This window comes from Lithobates pipiens, unplaced genomic scaffold, assembly GCF_037356315.1.
Source record: "Lithobates pipiens isolate NorthernLeopardFrog02 unplaced genomic scaffold, aLitPip1_a1.2 Scaffold_16, whole genome shotgun sequence".
Lineage (NCBI taxonomy): Eukaryota > Metazoa > Chordata > Amphibia > Anura > Ranidae > Lithobates > Lithobates pipiens.
The window spans coordinates 457,224,851-457,248,164 of NW_027507748.1; the positions used below are offsets into that span (position 1 = coordinate 457,224,851).

Here is a 23,314-nt window from a genome sequence, read left to right on the forward strand (position 1 = left end):
GGCCCGTGAAGGAGACGTCGCTGGCCCCGCCACCTGGTATGGACTTAAAGGGGATCCCCAACGCCAAAAAAAATAAAAAAAATCGGCGTGGGGGTCCCCCCCGGTCCACATCAGACCCTTGTCCGAGCACGCTACCCGGCAGGCCAGGAAAGCGGGGGACGAGTGAGCGCCCCCCGTCCTGAGCCGTACCAGGCCGCGTGCCCTCAACATGGGGGGTGCCTTGGGGAAGGGGGGGCCACGCGGCCCCCCCACCCCAAAGCACCTTGTCCCCATGTTGATGAGGACAAGGGCCTCTTCCCGACAACCCTGGCCGTTGGTTGTCAGGGTCTGCGGGCGGGGGGCTTATGGGAATCCGGGAGCCCCCTTTAATAAGGGGGCCCCCGGATACCAGCCCCCCACCCTATGTGAATGAGTAGGGGTACAATGTACCCCTACCCATTCACCTGTACAATAAAGTACAAAAAAACACAATACACAAGGGTTAAAATTGTTTATTGCACAGCTCCGGGGGTCTTCCGTCTTCGGGGGTCTTCTCGCCGGACTCCTCCAATATCTTCTGCTAGCTATTTTACTAGCGGAGGAGCCCGGCTTTCTTCCTCGCCACCCCCCTCTTCTTCCGACTTCGGGGGTCTTGTCCCCCTCTTCGGTTCTTCTGCCGGGCCACCGCGCCTTCTTCTAGCTCCTTTACAGGCGGTGGCCCAGTCTTCTGTCGCCACTGTCGTCGCCGCCTTCTGTTCTTCTGTTTTTCTCTTCAGATGTTGCCTCGTCGCATCCCCGCTCACAATGGCACGGACCCGACGCGCGGCGACTTATATAGGGACATCACCGGATGATGTCCCCGCCTATTATGATGTCACAGTCCCATCATCCTCTGGGACTGTGACACCATAATGGGCGGGGACATCATCCGGTGATGTCCCTATATAAGTCGCCGCGCGTCGCGTCGGAGCCATTGTGAGCGGAGGACGCGACGAGGCAACCTCTAAAGAAGAAGAGAAGAACAGAAGGCGGCGACGACAGTGGCGACAGAAGACTGGGCCACCGCCCGTAAAAGAGCTAGAAGAAGGCGCGGTGGCCCAGCAGAAGAACCGAAGAGGGGGACAAGACCCCCGAAGTCGGAAGAAGAGGGCTGCGGCAAGGAAGAAAGCCGGGCTCCTCCGCTAGTAAAAGAGCTAGCAGAAGATATTGGAGGAGTCCGGCGAGAAAACCCCCGAAGACGGAAGACCCCCGGAGCTGTGCAATAAACTATTTTATCTTGTGTGTTGTATTTATTTTTTTTTTTACAGGTGAAGGGGGAGGGGTACATTGTACCCCATACTCATTCACATAGGGTGGGGGCCGGTATCTGGGGGCCCCCTTATTAAAGGGGGCTCCCGGATTCTGATAAGCCCCCCGCCCGCAGACCCCGACAACCAACGGCCAGGGTTGTCGGGAAGAGGCCCTTGTCCTCATCAACATGGGGACAAGGTGCTTTGGGGCGGGGGGCCGCACGGCCCCCCCTTCCCCAAGGCACCCCCGTGTTGAGGGCACGCGGCCTGGTACGGCTCAGGAGGGGGGGCCGCTTGCTCGTCCCCCCTTTCCTGGCCGGCCGGGTAGCGTGCTCGGACAAGGGTTTAATTTGGACCTGGGGGGGCCCCACGCTGATTTTTTCGTGCGTCGAGGTTCCCCTTTAAGTCCATACCAGGTGGCGGGGCCAGCAACGCATCCTTCGCGGGCCCCGCCTACCTGGAGACGTGCTCAAAATGAGCGGACTTTTCTCCGGCGGGAAAAGTCAGTTCATTTCAAAAGTACGGCAGACTGGCATATGCACGGCCGGATTGTCCGCCGAAATGCAAGTCCGGCGGGAAGATTGGCGTGCAAAACTACTTTCTAAGTACGCCGTACTTTCGGGTCAAAAAAGTCAGCCTGGGGATATACTGTAGAAGACAATATGAAATTGGGAACATGTTATATGAGGCTGGTATAAAGATCACATCACATACATACCAAAGAGCTGCATCCGGCCCTAGGGCTGCAGGTTGGGAGCCAGAGGTTTCGAGAGTTGCATAAGTGGGTTTGTCATATGTTAATCAGCTTCCTTTGCATACATGATCAAATGGAATGAATATTTCTTTGAAATGTAAACAATCTAGCAATTTCCTTTGGCTGTCAAAGTGCCACATATATACATTTAAATTTGGATTATATTTAACTGCACAAGACAGCGGTTTGGGTTCTTCTTCTGTAACAGATGGATAAGTGAAATAAGTAATCACTCAATTTAAGGAGTAAATATGCCTCAGTGTGTAAGTTGGCTTCAGTTACAGTTGGGAAGAGTGAAATACTGCTGATGCACTACTTAAAGCTGAACTGCAGGTGTTATATTTTTGTAGACTAAAGGTTTGTACGCATGATCAGAATATCGTACAAAAAAAATGCCACTTTCGAAGCAATCGTACGATAATCAGATTGTTCGTACACAGCTTTCATATGAAATTATCCAAAAGGGGCAAACATGAATTTTTTTCTTGTACGATACCAGATAGTACGGCTTTCATTTAATCAGTACGTTTCGTCCTTTAGTAACCTATTAATTTTCAACTAGTATGCAAAAATAAAAAATGGATGATCACTCGTCCAAAAAAATCTCACCGTGTGTACTAGGCTTTATATTGGGCCAGCTTGGCTTGATGTGAGTATGAATAGCTGATATCTGCTGGGTTTGCTGTAAATCTTCCAGGTGCTATGCAAGCGGCTTCCCCTCTGCATGCTGACCACAGAGGGGCACCAGCTTGGCACCTCTGCCATTCATAGAATGCCTTGTATTTTTTCATTGAAGATCAGGAGTTCTAAGAGGTGGGATGGTGATGTCGCAATCTCCAACTTGTCTAATCAGAGAACCACTTATATTCACTGAAAAAATACAAGGCTTGGCATGGCATATGTATTGATGAAGCGACTGTGGCCATTGTGTAGTGGGGTAGCCACTCTCACAAAACCAAGAAGATCACGGCTCTCACTGTATGTAGCACAGACTACTACAATAATGTACAGAATTCCCCCCTGGCCCTCAAGATATTAGATATGCATACTTACATCAAGCCAAGCGGGCTCAATATAAAGTTAGGTCCATATATATTTGGACACAGGCACAATTTTAGTTTTTTTTCAGGTATTGACTAAAACATATTCAAGCTATAGTTCTAAAATGGATATGAGCCGCAAAAGCAATCCATGAGCTTTTGAAGGAAAAGAAGTGGAATATTCTGCAATGGACGAGTCAATCACCTGATCTCAACCCAATTGAGTATGCATTTCACTTGCTGAAGGCAAAACTAAGACCCCTTTCACACTGGGGTGCTTTTCAGGCATTTTAGCGCTAAAAATATGCCCATTGAAATGGATGGGCAGTGCCGCAACACGAACACGAGCCCTTCTAACCCTTTCTTCGGTCGCTAGCGGGGGTTAAAAGCCCCCGCTAGCGGCCGAAAAGCACTGCTTAAAATAGCAGCGCTTCACCGCTAACGCCAGTGTGAAAGTAGCCTAAAATTAACATTTTATTTATGATTATATTCATTCGTCCGATTACATTTGTGTATAAAAATGGTTGCAGTTACTAAAACGTGTACTTGATATTTATGTTCAACCCCTTGAATTAAAGCTGAAAGTCTGCACTTCAAATTCATTTGGATTGTTTCATTTTCATTTTATTCTGGTGGCATACAGAGCCAAAAGCATGAAAATTGTGCCTGTGTCCAAATATATATGGACCGAACTAAGTATGCAAAAAATATGGGTTGCTGGAGTTTAGCATTAAACTGCTCCCAGTGCCATTTCTATTTTCACAGCTATAGGCAAAAACAAGTGATATTATGCATCTGTATCAACAGCCTAGTCATTAGAGTACCTGTGTATTTGCCAAAATGCTTACAGAAAATATTGACAAGCTGTCGCTGTATCTTAATACAGAACATCAGAAACTACACTAATTTTTCCCCATTTTTTTTTTTTTTTTTTTGTAAGGGCATGTGTTGATGGATCTGCTTTTGTGTTGATGGATCATTTTCAATGCTTCTGAGCTTATTAAAGAGGAAGTAAACCCTGATGGGTTTACTTCCTCTTTTTTTCCCTGCAAAGGTAAAGCATAATGGACTACTATGCATCGCATAATAGTCCATTATGTGTCACTTACCTGACACAGGAGCCAGCGAAGTCGCCGCTGTCCCCTGTAGTCCGCCGCATCCATGTTGCTTGTGGCGTCTCGCAGCTCCGACGAATCACAGCGGCGCAACCGCGATGACGTCACTCCCGCGCATGCGCACGGGAGTCGCGCCTCGCAGCTCCGCCGCTGTCATACGGCGAAGCCGCGATGACGTCACTCCCGCGCATGCGCACGGGAGTCGACAAATTTGGCAAATCCATTCTTGGATTTGCCGCATTTAGTGCGCATGCGCGCCGCTGTCTACGGCGCATGCGCCGTAGACAGCGGTGCCCATTTTCGGGCAAATATCTCCTAAACCATATAGGTTTAGGAGATATTGCTTGGACCTACAGGTAAGCCTTAATCTAGGCTTACCTATAGGTCCAAGTTGTTTGGAAGGGTTTACTTCCTCTTTAAGAAATTTTTGTCCAAAAATTTGCAGTGGACCCCACTTCTTACCTGCATTTGACATGTTTCAAGCAGGTTTTTGCCTTCCCATAGACCTGTATGGAAATATAAAATCCTCTAAAACTGAACAAAAGCCTGTCAACATAGACCCTAATAGGATTTTAGGTGCAATAGGGTGCTTCTGTATATGCCAAATTGCTTGCATAGCAAACGGACAGGTTGTGGAGTGTTTTTAGCAGCAAAGTTTACAGTGCGTATAATTTTCACCTGTACAGATTTGCAGGGGCGGACTGACAACTCATGGGGTCCCTCGGGCAATAGGAGATTATTGGGCCCCCGGGCAATAGGAGAAGATTATGGGGCCCCCAGACAATAGATTACGGGGCCACACAGTATACACACACACACACACACACAGAATACACACACCATATACACACACAGAAAGGTATTGGAGAGATGGGGCAGCTATAATCTTGGGATTTAAAAAAAAAAAAAAAAAAAAAAGAAGATTTTGACATACTGTCCCTGGTTTAATTGAGGCTGGCAACCCTGGTGGGGCCCCTTGGTGGCATGGGGCCCTCAGGCAGTGCCCGAGCACCCGAATGGTCAGTCTGTCCCTGCTGATTTGCTATGTTTAAATGCCCAGTCAATGAATGCCTCAGCTTCACAAACACACAGACAAAAGGCTGATCACTTTGCAAAAGAATCTATCCTTAGCTTAATGAATGAGGGAGAGCTCTGATATCTTCCATCATCCAATCAAAAATATATATTTACATATTTTTCCTTGCAAATTACTTGATATTCTTTGCAAATTGAATTTTCACTATATTTACTAATCTAAGGGAAATTCCCTTACAAAGTGAACAGCAAGTTTTTCTTTTGTACATAAATCCAATAGCGTGAAGCAGTCAGATTTGGAGGAGCTCACATGATAGCCCAACATGATGACATCTGTTGCATTAGGAATGCTCATTCATGTTGAATGGACTGCAAATGCACCAGAAAAAATAAAAATGGTACAAAAGTATCCTATTTTTATTTATTATATCCTATTATTTCAAAAGCCTGATAGGCTGGAATAGATTAGTATACCTTACACATGGGAATCACACTCAACTACCAAATAAAAATTAATTAAAAAAAAAAAAGCACAGGGATACTTTGCACCTGCGCATCAAAACCACAGAGGCCTAAAACATAACCCTTATTATATTCCCAGTAAAATATAATTTATATAAAGTCATTAGGGAGGTTCCCTATGAGCAGAATTGACACACGGTGACTATTGACTTTATACAAACAATATTTTACTGGGAATATAAAAAGAGTTATGCTTTAAGCCTCAGTGCCCATTTTAAAGCGGGAGTTCCGCCGTTTTTTTTTTTTTTTTTTTTTAAAAGCCAGCAGCTACAAATACTGCAGCTGCTGACTTTTAAAATAAGGACACTTACCCACCCAGCGCGCCCGCGATGTCGGCAACCGAAGCCGATCTCTCGATCGTCTCTCGGGTGCTGCCGCCGCCATCTTGGGTATGGGAATCAGGAAGTGAAGCCTTGCGGCTTCATTTCCCGGTTCCCTACTGCGCATGCACGAGTCGCGCTGCGTAATAAGGATGGTCCCCGCTGTCTCTGGGATCCGTGTGTTTCCCAGCAGACAGCGGGGGACCTGCGGAAAGGGGCGTAGATTCTGCGGAAAGGGGCATAGATTCTGCAGATATCTATGCCGGAAGTGGGTGCAGATACCTGTACTGTACAGGTACCTGTACCCCCCTTTCCCCTGAAAGGTGCCAATTGTGGCGCCAGAGGGGGGGGAGGGTTTCAATGAGCGGAAGCTCCACTTTAGGGTGGAGCTCCGCTTTAAGCTAGTAAAACATGCATGTTACCGTGTATTATCACTATGCATAAGTGTTAGGCCAACTAAAAGAATTTACAATTCAGCTTTCGGAATACCTGCATGTATACGCAAGTGCTGTATGTTACGATGTTGAAAATAACTGTACTTCTGCAAAAGATTATTGAACCATATTACAGCTTTGCAGGCACTGTAAAAAACTTTTGCCACTGACCAATATAAAAATTGGTTATATAAAAGAATACAAAAAAAAAAAAAAAAGTTTTTTAAGTAAGTGAGGATAGAATGTGTGTCATTTATTTTATTTATTTTTCTGTGTGACACAGTTGAGGAGATTTCATCTCATTTCCTGTCTGCACAAATATGGGCGATAATGCAATATGTCTCAAAAATTAATGTGGCCAATAATAAAACACTTTTTCCACGAAACGAGGAAGGGATGGAATCTGTGACATTTTCTAAATGGTTTCTAAACCCACATTCACTTCACGTCTACTATGTACATCATGTGTTTTTTTAAATTCCTCCACAAGCTCCTGACCATTAATGCGGAGATCCCACAATCAGTAAGGCTGCCTTTAACATTTGCTAGGCTTCTAACAAGAAAACCTATTCATCACTCATCGGCAATGATTGCATAGACAACCACATGACAATCCCATGGTAGTAATGAGTTTCAGCTTTGTGGCCAATAATCCAGGGGGAAGGATCTGTACACAATGGTCCCCTACCTAAAGAGTCACCCCCCTCCTTTGGACTCCTGACCGATGGTGAATTCTGTATGTCTTATATAAAAATTGGTTTGTGTAATTAAATGAGTTATGTTATACAAACAGTTTATACAAACAGTTATTATGTTATACAAACATGTGCCTTTCTACCAAACATGCCGTCGGTACCAATAGCTAGCTTTAGCCATAGTTCTGCATCATGCTATTTTTAATACTGGAGGAATATTGATTTAAAATTACTTTGCAGAGTTTCCTAAAATAACCATTCACTGTAGTGTCTGTTCCATAAATCCGTCTGTGCAGGCCTGGTAATGTCAATTCCGCAGAAGACCAAAGTAAAAAAAATTAGAATAAGGGATCATTTATCATACTGACCTACTAGCATAATGATTTTTCATAATACACACACACACGTATGTGTGTGAGAATATGAAAAAAAAAAAAAAAAAATTATAATATTATATATATATATATATATATATATATATATATATATATATATATATATATATATATATATATATATATATATATATACACATACACACACACAGACACAGACACACAGACACACACACATATATAAAAAACATATGAACAGTTCCAAATACCAGTCGATATTGGCACAAAACATTCAGGCTTCTGCTAGAAAGCTGAACATTAAGGAGGAACTTCATCTTTCAGCATGACAACGACCCAAAGCATCCATCCAAATCAACAAAAGAATGGCTTCATCAGAAGAAAATTCAAGTTTTGCAATGGCCCAGCCAGAGCCCAGACCTGAATCCCATTGAAAATCTGTGGGGTGATTTGAAGAGGGCTGTGCACAGGAGATGCCCTCGCAATCTGACAGACTTGGAGTGTTTTTGCAAAGAGCCAAGTCAAGGGGTGCTTCAACAAAGTATTAGTGTAGTGTACACACTTATGCAACCGTATTATTTTAGTTTTTTTTATTACACCTAAAAGATTTCAGTTTGTTGTTCAACTGAGTTGTACAGTTTATAGGCCACACTAAAAGGTGGAAAAAGTTCTGAAATGATTTATCTGTGTCTCATTTTTTTTACATCACAGAAACCTGACATTTTAACAGGGGTGTGTAGACTTTTTATATGCACTGTATTCAATCTAGGGCTAGGCCAATGACTCACAGGGATTGATTTACTAAAGGCCACTAGGGAATTTTCCCCCAGCTTAGATACACTTACAGTGGCCAGCTCCTCTTTTAGGCTCCACAGGCTTGGTGGCAGTGAGAGGACCAGTGCCCAGAAAGATATCAAGCAGGGAAAAATGTCTGGTCGCCAGGGCAGGAAATGAGCTTGGCTCATAAAGGAACCTGTGACTTTGGTTCATTATACTGCAGATGGCTTAGGAAGAGAGGTTTGAAATCAAGACTGAGGACTAAGGTGATTGATACACAATATACTATTTTAGCTTTAAGGTGACACTAAACTCTGGTTTAACTAGTTCCCGTCTGACCTGTAGTACAATGATGGCTGGGCGAGGCTGCTCTATTTCAGGGTGGACGTCATATGTCCTCCCCAGAACCGGCCACGCTGCGGCATGATCTGTCACCCTATCTACACTATATTGCCAAAAGTATTGGGACACCTGCCTTTACAAGGACATGAAGTTTAATGGCATCCCAATCTTAGTCCGTTGGGTTCAATATTTAGTTTGCCCACCCTTTGCAGCTATAACAGCTTCAACTCTTCTGGGAAGGCTGTCTACAAGGTTTAGGAGTGTGTCTATGGGAATGTTCTGACCATTCTTCCAGAAGTGAATTTGTGAGGTCAGGCACTGATGTTGGACGAGAAGGCCGGCTCGTAGTCTCTGCTGTAATTAATCCCAAAAGGTGTTCTAACAGGGTGAGGTCAGGACTCTGTGCAGGCCAGTCAAGTTCCTCCATCCCAAACTCGCTCATCCTTGTCTTTATGAACCTTGCTTTGTGCACTGGTCCAAATCATTTGGTGGAAGGGGGGTTATGGTGAAGGGTTGTTTTTCAGGGGTTTGGCTTGGCCGCTTAGTTCCAAGCAGTCAGCATACCAAGACATTTTTAACAATTTCAGGCTCCCAACTTTGTGGGAACAGTTTGGGGATGGCCCCTTCCTGTTCCAACATGACTGCGCACCAGTGCACAAAGCAAGGTCCATAAAGACACGGATGAGCAACTGTGGGGTGGAGGAACCTGACTGGTCTGTAACGAGTCCTGACCTAAACCTGATAGAACACCTTTGGGATGAATTAATTAGAGTGGAGACTGCAAACCAGGCCTTCTCCTTCAACATGCCTGACGTTACAAATACGCTTCTGGAAGAATGGCCAAACATTCCCATAGACACAAACCTTGTGGACAGCCTTCCCAGAAGAGCTGAAGCTAGTAGAGCTACAAAGGATGGGCCAACTAAATATTGAACCCTACCGACGAAAGCATTGTGCATACGCTTACATTTCCCGACAACCAAACGTCCGTTGAGCAAGCGGATCATCACGGGGTGGATCATTACTGATCCGTCCCGTGTGAAAGGGGCCTAAAGCCCCATACACACTATCAGTTTTTCCTTCAGATTTACCAAAACCATATAATATGAGGTCAAACCTTAGGAGTTTCAATGTGTATGCAATCAGGCAGGCCCTTGTATTACATGGTTTTGGTAAATCTGAAGGAAAAACTCAGCAGAAAAACTGATAGTGTGTATGGGGCTTTAGTCTGCACATCCAGCTTTTGTCTGATGAAAAAGCGAAAGCGGCTGTCGAAATTACCGTACTAACGATCCAAAAATCAGCAGACAGCTTGTACAAAAAATTTTCATCCGATTTTCATATCGTGTATACGGACCCGGAGGCTGGATTGACACCTATGCATTTTTAGTTCTTTCTGCAGATTTGCACTACAGAACGTGTTCCATAGGAAACCATGTTAAATGGACAGTAGAGCAAATCTGCAAAATGCAAAAAGCACTAAAACTGCATAGGTGTGAATCCAGCCTTAGACTGGGATGCCATTAAACTTAACATGTGTAGGTGTATTTTACACCGCTATTTTCTTGATATAGTTTTTATTTCTTTCTTCTTATTTTATGTTTGTTTTGTTGCATGTATGCAAAAACAAAAATTTCAATAAAAACGATTGTCAAAAAAAAGTTAATGTGTGTAAAGGCAGGTGTCCCAATACTTTTGGAAATAGTATATTTCCTAAATAAGAACGCATGCTCATCTATTTTAGGAATACACCCTTTTTACACCGATCTTTACACGTCACGTCTATATAATATATATTGTTTCGTTGACAATTAATAATTAAATTTTTACTATACTACGTTGATCTGAAAGTTCATTAATAAACTACTGTATATGTGGTACGCCTGACACTTTCTCTAAATTCAATTTGCGGGAAATAGATTATGCAAATTATGATGAAAATAATATTTTGGTGATTGTGAAGAGTGGTGAAAGCAGAGCGGTCACGTTAATACAAATCATAAGACTTGAGGCACCTTGTGAGGAATCACATTTTAGCGGCCAGAATGAAAAACACAAGGAAACCATTGTTTGCCCAGAATGGGGGGAAGTCTGCAGAGATCTCCAAGTCAGAAAGGAAAATAGAACTGTTGCTGTGTTTAAAATCATCATCATCAGGTGGAAATCACCCAAAAAAAAAAAAAAAATGATATTATAATATATATATATATATATATATATATGACATTCTTACCTAGGCACACACTGCAGCCAGAAGGTTAAGCTGGCCATACATTATACAAATTTCTTGTACAATTTTCCTTTAGATTTACCAAAACCATCTAATATGAGGTCAAACCTAAACATTTTCAATTTGTATGCAATCAAGCAGGCCCTTACACTACATAGTTGAAGGTAAATCTACAGAAAATTGAATAAGAAAATTGTATGGTGTATGGCCAGCTTTAGTTCCCCTGAGCCTTACATAAAGAACATTGATCATACATCTCTGATATTATTCCTGTAAACATGAAAGTGGATCACACAGGAAGCCGTACACACAGATGATATACATCCGTACCTCTGTTGTTAAACTATTTCAGCTGTTTAGCTCTAGGAAGGAATATTGTGACATATTTGTACATGTTTTTACTTGTCTCTTGATGAATGTGTACAGGCTATAGATTCTTCATGGACCAATCAGAAGTCTAGGAGAGCAAAGAGTAATAAATGCCTGTAATGAGCTATAGAAAACACATTAACAGGACATCAAAGCCACACATAAAACTCACCATACATGGTACAATCTCCATCAGCTCTATCGACAACTATGTAGTGTAGTGTAGTGCACCTGATTTTACTGTGATTGGTTGGCTAGTTTAGGTAGGTCCTCATACTATATAGCTTTGGTAGATCTAAAGTGGATTGTACACACGATCGGACATTCCGACAACAAAATCCATGGCAAGCTTGTCTTGCATACACATGGTCACACAATGTTGTCGGAAATTCCGAACATCAAGAACGCAGTGATGTACGACGAGCCGAGAAAAATCGAAGTTCAATAGCCAGTGCGGCTCTTCTACTTGATTCCCAGCATGTGTGGAACTTTGTGCGTCAGGATTGTGTACAAACAATCGGAATTTCCGACAACGGATTTTGTTGGTCGGAAAAGTTGAGATCCAGATCTCAAATTTTGTGTGTCGGAAATTCCGATAGAAAATATCCGATGAAGCCTACACACGGTCAGAATTTCTGACATCACATTGAACATTTTCCGTCGGAAAATCTGACCGTGTGTACGCGACATTAGACTGTACGTGTGCGATGAGCCCAATGGTGGCCATATACTTTGATAAATGAGATTTCTTTTTCCAATTGATCTCTTCTGAAAGGAATAAACAATCTGTAGTTCACAACTCATTCAACGAATATGCCACACATGGGGGAAATTATTCTAATCAAAATATTAAAGCGGTTCTAAGCCTCAGACATGAAATAGGAACATATCCCTCTATATAGTGTGTGCTTGTCGCAATCCAGAGCACTAAGTGTCATTTCCGTCCGCTACTTCATTCCTCTGATATCAGCATGAATCACTTCGGACAAGTTTTCCTGACACCAAAAGAAAAAAGGTGACAGGGGAGGGCACATCCTGTGAGTGACAGCCTCAGCTCTCTTCCTGTGTGCAGGAAGTGTGTCCCTTTCCTCCAATCAGCTCTCAGAGCTCTTGTACAGTGTGTAACTACAGCTCTCCACTCCCTGCTTTTCAAAGCTGAGAGATCCTGTGTAAATTCTGCACTTTACTATTATTATCATACAGGATTTATATAGCGCCAACGTTACGCAGCCCTTTACAATATAAAAGGGGAGACAGTACCGTTAAAATACAAGAGGGGTTATGGCCCGTACACAAAGGGCCCTGCTCATAAGAGCTTACAATCTAATAGGGTGTGACACTGGCAATTGGTACAGAAAGTTATAACTGTGGAGGATGAGTTGGTGGAAGAGATAAAAGATTAGTTGGAGGCGCGATAGGCTTTTCCATGAAGAGATGAGATTTCAGGGGTCACCTAAAAGGTAGCCAGCGTAGGAGATGGGTGAACACTTTGAATGGATGTAGGTAATAGACAGCTATAGATAAACAGGTACAACTTATGTAGGCGGATTTGTTTCCTGTCTGTGCATCACCTGAAGCCAGTCACTTCACTGAGTATATGGAAGAGTTTACAACCACTTTAAGATACAATCTTAAAAATTTATGATCAAAAGTTTTTGAGCACATCTCTATTTTCACTATGTAATCTCACAATCTGATCAATCGAAATATGATCATATTAATGAACAAAGCATGTCAGTGTTGTCCACTGAAGCAAAGTAATCAATCATTTTCAGACCTGGCCAATCAATGTGACTGATTGGATAGTTAAGGCAAGTCCTCGTATTACATAGGTTTGGTAGATCTCAAGTTGGTTGTACAATTAAATTGTAAGCATGGGGTGAGCCCAATGGTGGCCATCACACTTTATTTCCCAAGTGATCTCTCCTGATAAGAATAATTGATCTATAGTTGACAACCCATCCGATTGGCATGCCAAACACAGGGAAGTGCTGCCCACTAATGCAAAGCGATCGATCAGTTTCGGACCTGGCCAATCCACTCAATTTGATTGTAGACAGCTTGATTGGATCGTTTAGTCATAATCATATTACATAGTCTAGGTAGATCTAAATTTGATTGTACAGTTAGATTGTAAATATGTGTTGAGCCCAATGGTGGCTAATACACATTGATAATTGATCAATTTATTTATTTCTCCCGATAAGAATCAATCAATCTATAGCTGACAACCCATCTGATCTATATGCCACACACAGGGAAGTTTGCCCACCGATGCAAAGTGATAGATACATTTTCAGACCTGGCCAACCCACTCAATTTAATGGACTGGATTGGATAGCGATTGACAGGACAGTTTAGGCAAGTCATCATAATACATACAGCGGACAACCCATCTGATCAGCATGTCACACACACAGGGAAGTTTGGCTACTGATGCAAAGTAATCGATAAAGTTTTGAACCTGGCCAACCTACTCAATTTGATTGATTGGATGGTTTAGGTAAGTCATCATAGTACATACAGTTGACAACCCATCTGCTCAGCATGCCACACACAGGGAAGTTTGCCCACTAATGCAAAGTGATCGATAATTTTTTGGACCTGGCCAACCCACTCAAATTTGATTGGGCAGAGATTGACTGAATAGTTTAGGCAAGTGTGTGTGTGTGTGTGTGTGTGTGTGTGTGTGTGTGTGTGTGTGTGTGTGTGTGTGTGTGTGTGTGTGTATATATATATATATATATATATATATATATATACATACACACTTTTAAGTTACTATTGTATCTTAATTATTGATCAAAATCCACTTCCCTGTGTGTGGCATATCGATCAGATGATTATATAATAATATGCCACACACAGGGAAGTGGATTTTTAAGTGTGTGTGTATATATATATATATATATATATATATATATATATATATACACATATATACACACACACACACATATATGTATATATATACATACACACACACACATACACTTAAAAATCCACTTCCCTGTGTGTGGCATATTATAATATATATATATATATATATATATATATATATATATATAAATCTGATCGATATGCCACACACAGAGAAGTGGATTTTGATCAATAATTAAGATACAATAGAAACTTAAAAGTATTCATTAATACAGTATCCGATTGATGCAAAGCAATTGAGAATATTCTTCCCTGGGCTGATCGATTCTGATTGAATCTATTGAAATGTAGTCTAAATCTATTGATAGAGCAGTCATTCAATTGTTTTGCAGATCTGATCATTTTGATCAAATTTTACATTGATTGGATTAACAAGAAATAAACGGATGTGTGCAGGGTCTCTATAAATCTATCAGATGGAAGATAAAACTATTTGATCGCTTGCAAACTTGATCTGTTCACTTAATCACACGTCTATCAGATCATAAAATCAGCCTGTGTATGGGCACTAGAAGTCATCGGTCACCACTGGTGAGCTAAAAAAAAAAAAAAAAAAAAAAAAGTGTAATAATGACTGTATGTACACATTGCTCTAGTCCATATAAAAGTAACAAGCACCATCCTCGCACTTCATAAATCATATGTGGAAAAGTTGAGCGATATTGGAATGGATTTGCCCTGTTTATAGCAGTGTTATATCAGCTCTTACACCTCTTACTGATAAGGTTCTCCTGTACACACAGATAAGAGACATAGGAAGGTGCCATGGCCACACACACACAGATCAGTGATGAGGACTTACATATCTGTTGATGAGGCTCCTGAGCAGGCTGCAATCCATGGCTAGTGACAGCTGTCCTGACACCTCCTCTGCCTCCTTCCTTCCATACACCGGCTGGCTGGGAAGGATGTGTTATCTCGGTGTGTAGTCACACATGGAAGGCTGGTCTCCTTATATCTACAGGATGGATGGATGGATGGATGGATGGGGAGGCTTCACATGGGCTGTGTGTTTGTTAACAAGTGCCGATCGTCAATGCTTCTATTATGTCCACTCCATGTATTGATCGCTGGCTCTCTCATTGGGGATTTCCTTGCTGAGATTGGCCCGATGTGTGTGTTTGGTGTTGCTGTGTCTCGAGTGGGCAGTGTCAGTGGAATCATTCGGCTTTGCCCCCCTTCCTGTGGATTTCCAACTAGATGCTTGTTTCTCTTTGATGATCAGTTCCCTCTTCCACACACTCACACCCCTCCCGTCTCATGTCACACAGCCCCTCCCAGCCCTCACTTCGGGATACGCCCCTCTGTCTACACTCCTCCCCTCTTCCTAGCCTCCCCTTCTACCTTTTCGCCTTGTCTCTGATCCCTCGCTGCCAGTCATTGCCGAGCCTGCACGCCCCGCCCCCTTACTCTGCTCGCCTCCCCTTCTGTCAGTTCTGTCACTTTACACTGCTCACCTCCCCTGTGAGTGGACACGCCCCCTCCCCCCGCCTGCCTGCCTCCCTCCCTCCCTATTTCTTTTCATCAATCTGCTCCAGTGCTGGCATCCTGTGCTATTTATATCTCGCCGGGCGACTTACTCATCCAGCTGGCTAGAAAAGAGCTCGGATTGTCACACCACAGCGTGCACTCTGCAGATCACTTTTATTTTTACTAAAACTGGAGCAGCTCTGTATGATAATCAATCAGCTCCCAGCATCTTCTTGTTCACTTAAGCTTTGGAAATTAAAGCTAGAAGCTGATTGGTTGCCACACACATCTGCTCCTAGGCAGCCCACGTTGCACTCTATAGATCACTTTTATTTTTACTAAAATTGGAGCAGCTCTGAATGCCAACCAATCAGCTTCCAGCATCATCTTGTTCACTTAAGCTTTGGAAATTAAAGCTAGAAGCCGATTGGTTGCCAAAAACATCTGCTCCTAGGTATCCCAGCCTGCACTCTACAGATCACTTTATTTTTACTAAAACTGGAGCAGCTCTGTATAGCAACCAATCAGCTCCCAGCATCATCTTGTTCACTTAAGCTTTGGAAATTAAAGCTAGAAACTGATTGGTTGCCAGACACATCTGCTCCTAGGCAGCCCAGCTTGCACTCTACAGATCACTTTTATTTTTACTAAAACTGGAGCAGCTCTGTATAGCAACCAATCAGCTCCCAGCGTCATCTTGTGGAAACGAAAGCTAGAAACAGATGACTGCCACGCACATCTGCTCCAGTTTTTAGTAAATCCCCATCTGAGCCCCCATTCACACTGCTGCGATTTGCTGTACATCACATGGCAATGGAAATCTCATTATTCTCTATGGTACTTATTCCCATCGATGCAACAGGGTGCGGTGCGATTTTTGAAAAGGTGCAAGTGCTTTCTTTTGTGCTACACAGTGCGTTTGGCGTTCTCAACTTAGGTCAGTGTCCATACGGGGCTCAGGGGCACCGGCCCCTAATCCATACGCCCGGCCTCTAATCTACACGCAGGGAGGGCACCGGATGCATGGATTCCAATGAGGGTTTTTTTTTTCAAAGCATGTGATTAGAGCCAGAGGTTTTAATTGGCTTCATAAAGCATGGGTTCGGGGCGCAGAGCCCCCCTCCCCCAAAATGGAGCACCAGCCGCCACTGACTTAGATTGTAAGCTCTAACGAGCAGGGCTCTTTGATTCCTCTTGTATTGTAACTGTAATGTCTGCCTTCATTTTGTAAAGCTCTGCGCAAACCAGTATATAAATCATGTACAATAATAATAATAAACTTCAATCGCCGTGCATGAAAAAAGGCATTTTTGCTCAATTTTTATTTTTTTTTGCTTAAAATCCAGTCTCTTCTTCCTAGCAACAATGATGTCACAGCAGACATCACGAGTCATTGGCACAGATAAATACACATAACGCATGAAAACAGATGAAAAATGTGCATAAAATCACACTGAGAGACGCGTGCTTATGCAACAGAGAGAAGGAGAAAGACACACACCACAGCAGAGTATTGAGAAATGCCTCTTTATTCCAAAAGATGAGGCAATACAGCAGAGAGTTTCAAGGATGTTAACGCGTTTCACATAACATAATGCTTAATCAGAACTTGTGCAGCAGCACTAGTTTGAACTTAGGCTTAGGGCTCGTTCACATGGGCAACTGGGTGACGGTAGAAGTATCTGGTTGAGCCACCGTTTTTACCTCCTCCTGACAGCCCACCTAAAGAAGGGCATGCAGCACACTCAGGGCTGTATACATATCACAGTCACAATGTTTTGACAAACATTAACCCACATGTCGCTTTTGGTAGGCGCTACCACCGCTGAATGCAACCCATTTAAAGTGGTTGTTCAAGGCTTTTTTACCTTCATGCAGCGGTCCAGCGATGTGCACAAGAGCCTCCACTCTCTGGGGACTCTTCCTCCGCATTGGCTGAGACAGCAGCAGAAGCCATTGGCTCTTGCTGCTGTCAATTACAGCCAGTGAGCCAATGAGGGGAGAGAATGGGCGGGGGCAAGCAGCCGCTGTATGTGTGTGAATGGACACGCAGAGCAGTGCCTGCTTGGGTACCCCGATTGCAAAATGATTGCTCCGGGGGCACTCAGCAGGAGGGAGGGGCCAGGAGCGCAGGTGGGGGGGGGGACCCGTGAAGAGGAGGATCGGGCTGCTCTCTGCAGAACCACTGCACAGAGCAGGTAAGTATACCATGTTTATTATTTAAAAAAAATGTAAAATTACCTTTATCATCACTTTAAAATGAAGTCTCTTCTTCCTGATCCGATGTCACAGCAGATATTTCTAGTTATTGGCAGAAATAAATACAATGATTAATGAAAACATAAAAAAAAGTGCCTAAACTCACTACAAAAACGCAATGAAAGATGCATACTTATGCAGCGGCACTAGTTTAAACCTAGGCTTAGAGCTTGTTCACACGGGCGGTCAGGTGGTGGTAAAAGCAACCATCCCAACTTAGGATGCATTAAGGGGAAAAAACACAGAGGTTTACAACCCCTTTAATTAAATCCACAAGGGCTTTTTTTAACCACTACTATTCCTTTATATTGGCTTTTAAAAAATGACAAATGCAGCAATTTAGAAATTGGATGAAAGGTTTAGCACTGGAAAACACTTTTTGAAAGATAAAAAGTGTATTTTACATACAACTATATAGATCAGACCAAAATGAGGGACAAATGAGTAGGACAGAGGGACATTGTTCCAAATCAGGGACAGTCCCTCGAAATCAGGGACAGTTGGGAGCTATGCGTTCAGGGCTGTATACATAATGCTTTGGCAAAATGTTTTGACAAAAATGAACCCACATGTCACATTTGGTAGGCGCCACCACCACTGAATGTGACCCATCTGGGCCCCTGCCGCAAATGCTCTACGTGTGGTGGTTCAGCCTATTCTGCAAATCACGCTGCATTTTGCAAACTGATTGCGGCGGTGTCGTTAACTTAACATACACCCTGTAATCAGTTTGCATGAACGGACTTGCAATTTAGATGCAACGCAAATTTGCAGCGAATTCTCTACAAATTTGCGCCGCATCTAGTGTGAACCCAGCTTAAAGAGGAAGTAAAGCCTGTCAAAAAAAAAAAAATATACCCTGCAAGAGGAAGGCATAATGAGCTAGTATGCATAGCATACTAGCTCATTATGAAAGCGGGGTTCCACCCTAAAGTGGAACCTCCGCTAATCGGAACCCTCCCCCCCTCCGGTGTCACAATTGGCACCTTACAGGGGGGAGGGGGGTGGAGATACCTGTCAAAGACAGGTATTTACACCCACTTCCGGGCATAGACTCCCGTGGGAGTCTATGTCATTTCCTGCCCTGCCGCGCTGTCTGCTGGGACACACACGGGTCCCAGTGACAGCGCAGAGAATTTCTATTGCGCTGCACGACTCGCGCATGCGCAGTAGGGAACCGGCAAGTGAAGCCGATTCGCTTCACTTCCTGATTCCCTCACCTAGAATGGTGACGGCAGCAGCCGAGAGCCGAGCGATCGATCGGCCTCGGCTGCCGGCATCGCTGGAACCCGGGACAGGTGAGTGTGCATTTATTAAAAGTCAGCAGCTGTAGTATTTATAGCTGCTGGCTTTTAATATTATTTTTTTAGGTGGAATCCCTCTTGAATTACTTACCTGAGATCGAAGCCCCCGAAGCGACCCTCGTTTATGTCCTCCGTCGGAGTGACTTCTGGGTATCGCTGCTCCGGCGCTGTGACTGGCCAGAGCAGCGATGACGTCACTCCAGCGCATGCGTGGGGGAGCTGTCAGTGATGGCATGATCACCTTCACTAACGCCATTCTCAGTGTGCCTGCGCCATTGTCTATGGCGAGCATGCACCGTAGATATCGGTGCCCATTTATAGGAAAATATCTCCTTAACCGTGTAGGTTAAGGAGACATTTCTTGCACCTACAGGGAAGCTTTAGTCTAGGCTTACCTGTAGGTTAAATTGATCTGTAAGGGTTTACAACCACTTTAAGGGTTAAAACAGGTGGTGAGTAGGCAACACATTAACACCTCCCTGTCTGTCAAATGCTCTCTGAAAAGCGATCCACAGTGATCTGCTGTGGATCGCTTTTCAGAGAGCATTTGACAGGCAGGGGCTGCTGCAGATGAGAACGATCCCAAAGTGTCTGTAGCTGGGACAGGATGGCACACTTGTAAACAAGCTGGGCCGTGGATGCCTGCAGACCGGGATTGTGTCCCTATCCATAGTAATACAACGGAGTTTGATGTTCGCTGTCATGTGCCTATTTCTGGAAGCGATTCGCCTCCTGCTTTTGTGATTTCCTCAGTGTGCTCATGTCCTGACTGACAGGCAGTGCTGATGAGTCAGGCATGGCAGGCAACCTCTTGTTTGTCTTTGTGTACACCATCTAATCTCCGCTCAGGGGATGGTCTGGATCTTGTTGCAACAGGGAGGTCTGGTTACTTCTTGTCATGGAGGAAACAAGTTTCTGCAATCCAGTTATTGTGCTTTTTCTGAGGCCATCGAGCGAATACCTGCATCGGGTGGGGTGGTCAGGGGTGGACTGGGAACTTTTGGCTTGGGAGGCCTTTTTCTATGTGCCTTGGTGAAATTTGAGTACTTCTAAAATGTACAAAGTGGGTCCCCAGCACACTTTAACTCTTTCGCTGCCAGAGACATTTTTTTCTGCATTTTGTTGCTCACATGCTTAAAAAAAAAAAATTTTAGGCCTGTAGATTACAAAAATCTGTCAAAACATAACACATTTTCTGAAAGCAGATATCCCAGAGCAGTGATGGAGAACCTTGGCACCCCAGATGATTTGGAACTACATTTCCCATGATGCTCAACTACACTGCAGAGTGCAAGAGCATTATGGGAAATGTAGCTCAAAAACATCTGGGGTGCCAAGATTCGCCATCACTGTCCTGGAGAATAAAATAGTGGTAGTTCCAGATTTTTTTATGTCACACAATATTAGTAGAGGTCTAAGAAATGCAAAATTGCAGTAAAAAATACACCAATGTTAATTTGAGGGCACACAAACGCACTAAATTACACATTTTTTTTTTGTTGTAAAATATAAAAGAAGAGGTTGAAATGCGTAAATAGATACCTAACATGTCAAACCTTATATCTGCGTGCGCCCCGTAAAATGGTGACAAACTTTTCCATAGGCAACACTTGATCCAGGGAAAATCCGATTGCCTCTCTGGGATCAGGAAGGATTTTTTTCTCCCTGCTTTAGCAAACTGGATCCTGCTTTTCTGGAGTTTTTTTTCGCCTTCCTCTGGATCAACTGTGGGTAGGATTGGGTATATGGGATTGTATGATATTTTTTTTTTTTTTATGCTTGAACGTGACGGACTTTTGTTTTTTTTCAACCTGCCTAACTATGTAACTGTGTAACACTTCAGTCCCGGAAGGATTTACCCACTTCCTGACCAGACCATTTTTTTGCAATACGGCATTGCATCACTTTAACTGACAATTGCGTACCCAAACAAAATTGATGTTCTTTTATTCCCACAAATAGAGCTTTCTTTTGGTAGTATTTGATCACCTTTGAGGTTTTTTATTTTTTGCGCTATAAACAAAAAAAGAGCAAATTAGCATATATAGATTGGTTTGCGCAAAATTGATTGGTTTTGGCTCTACAGAATAGGGGATAGATTTATGGCATTTTTATGATTATTATTATTATATTTTTTACTAGAAATGGTGGTGATCTGCGATTTTTAGTGGGACTGCGACATTGCGGCGGACTGATCGGAGGTGCCACCACAGCTGCAAAATCCTGATCTCCACTTGGGACTTGGACAGTAGGGGAAGACAGAGAGCAGCAGGATCAACCAGGTTTTTTGCAGAATACAGAAAATAAATCTCATAGTGAATGAGTAAGTATGAACAGCATGTAAAAATACACAATTTATTGATAGGCTTCTATGATGTGGGTTTAGTGACACCTTAAAACCCAACTCTGGGCAAAATAAAAAAAATACTCTTGCAGTGTGGCTCCCACAGATTTAATGTCCATGTAAACCTTGAAATTGGGGCTCTGCAAGGTTTTTTGTTTTGTTTTTTGTGCCAAGATTTGGACTTTAATGAGTGTTTAACCCTTGCGGTGTGGGGGCCCCACTGCAACTGTCATTTTTTTCCTTCCTGGAGTGTGCTACTAATCACCGAGCACTCTACAGAATATAGAGAGCCACAAACATTGGTCAATAAATAAGTGCCTCTAGATCTCAAAATGTCTCAATTATACAGAAAATAGATTTTTGAGCTCTATATTTAATTATTTCTCTTTTGGGGCCGGTTCACTGCAGAACACGGTGCCGGAAAACCTGCATTCCGTGAGTGTTTCCCGCACTGCATTTGCAATCTGTAGTGGGTGTCATTATTAAAGTAATGACACCCCAAACACAGGCTGCACATGCACCAGATTGCATATTACAGAAGTACCATGCAATGCGGTTGCAGTGAGTTTCCAAAAGTAGTACATGTACTACATTTGGTGTGGTGCAGTGCGATTTCAGCCCATTTCAGCCAGCTGCTCGTAAACTTTCAGAACTGCACTTGAATCACACAGGAATGCACAGTGCATTCCTGTGCATTCCCGGTGTAAACCGACCCTCAGTGAAGAAAAAGTAAAGAACCATTCACTGGGTCTATGTCTTAAAGCGGAGTTCCACCCAAAAGTGGAACTTCTGCTCATCTGATTCCACCCCCCCTCTGGTGCCACAATTCGCACCTTTCGGGGGGGGGGGGGGGGGTGCGGTCCTTCCCACACATTACCCCCCCTTGTCTCCTGGGAAACACACATGTCCCATAAGATAGCCATTTAGGATGCGCAGCGCGACTCGTGCATGCACAGTAGGGAACCCGTAACGCTTCACTTCCTGATTCCCCCACCGAGAATGGCGGTGGCAGCAGCCGAGAGCCGAGCGGTTGATCGACTTTGGCTGCAGACATCGCTGGACTCCAGGAAAGGTAAGTGTCCATTTATTAAAAGTCAGCAGCTGCAGTATTTGTAGCTGCTGGCTTTTAATATATTTTTTTTTTTTTACCATCACCTATACTGAATGCTGCCCATTGGGGAGGTAAAGGGACATGCTTGAAAGTCCTGCCTACAACTGTGGTCATTAAGCCCACCATCAAGGTGGGTGCAAAGATAACATGCCCCCTTAAAGGAGAATTGTACAAAAAAACAAGATTGGTTAAACCCACAAGTGCTTTTTTTTACCACTACTATTCCTTTATATTGGCTTTTGGAATTTACGAATACAGAAATTTTGAAATCAGATGAAAGGTTTAGCTCTGGAAAACACTTTTTCATAGATAAAAAGTTCATTTTCTATACAACTATATAGATCAGACAAAAATGAGGGACAGAGGGACATTGCTCCAAATCAGAGACAGTCCCAATAAATCAGGGAATTAAGGAATTATTCTTATATAACAGAAAGGAGTTGGGCGCTATGAATTAAGGAATTATTCTTATATAACAGAAAGGATTTGGGCGCTATGAATTAAGGAATTATTCTTATATAACAGAAAGGATTTGGGCGCTATGAATTAAGGAATTATTCTTATATAACAGAAAGGAGTTGGGCACTATGACTTAGAATTATTCTTATATAACAGAAAGGACTTGGGCGCTA

At 43.2% G+C, this 23,314-nt stretch overlaps 1 protein-coding gene across 6 annotated transcripts in view; it reads right to left on the reverse strand.

Annotated features, from left to right (window-relative positions):
* Positions 1–15,467, reverse strand: part of ATP11A (ATPase phospholipid transporting 11A) — a 241,603-nt gene extending 226,136 nt beyond the window's left edge. For 3 of the 6 annotated variants that reach the window (XM_077482875.1, XM_077482874.1, XM_077482879.1), the window contains exon 1: positions 14,997–15,466. In XM_077482875.1, coding sequence (XP_077339001.1) covers positions 14,997–15,035 — 39 coding nt within the window. In that variant the 5' untranslated portion in view covers positions 15,036–15,466. Of the gene's footprint in view, positions 1–14,996 lie in introns of all 6 variants that reach the window. The other 3 variants (XM_077482876.1, XM_077482878.1, XM_077482877.1) reach the window with 1 other exon arrangement.
* Positions 15,468–23,314: the final 7,847 nt, after the last annotated feature.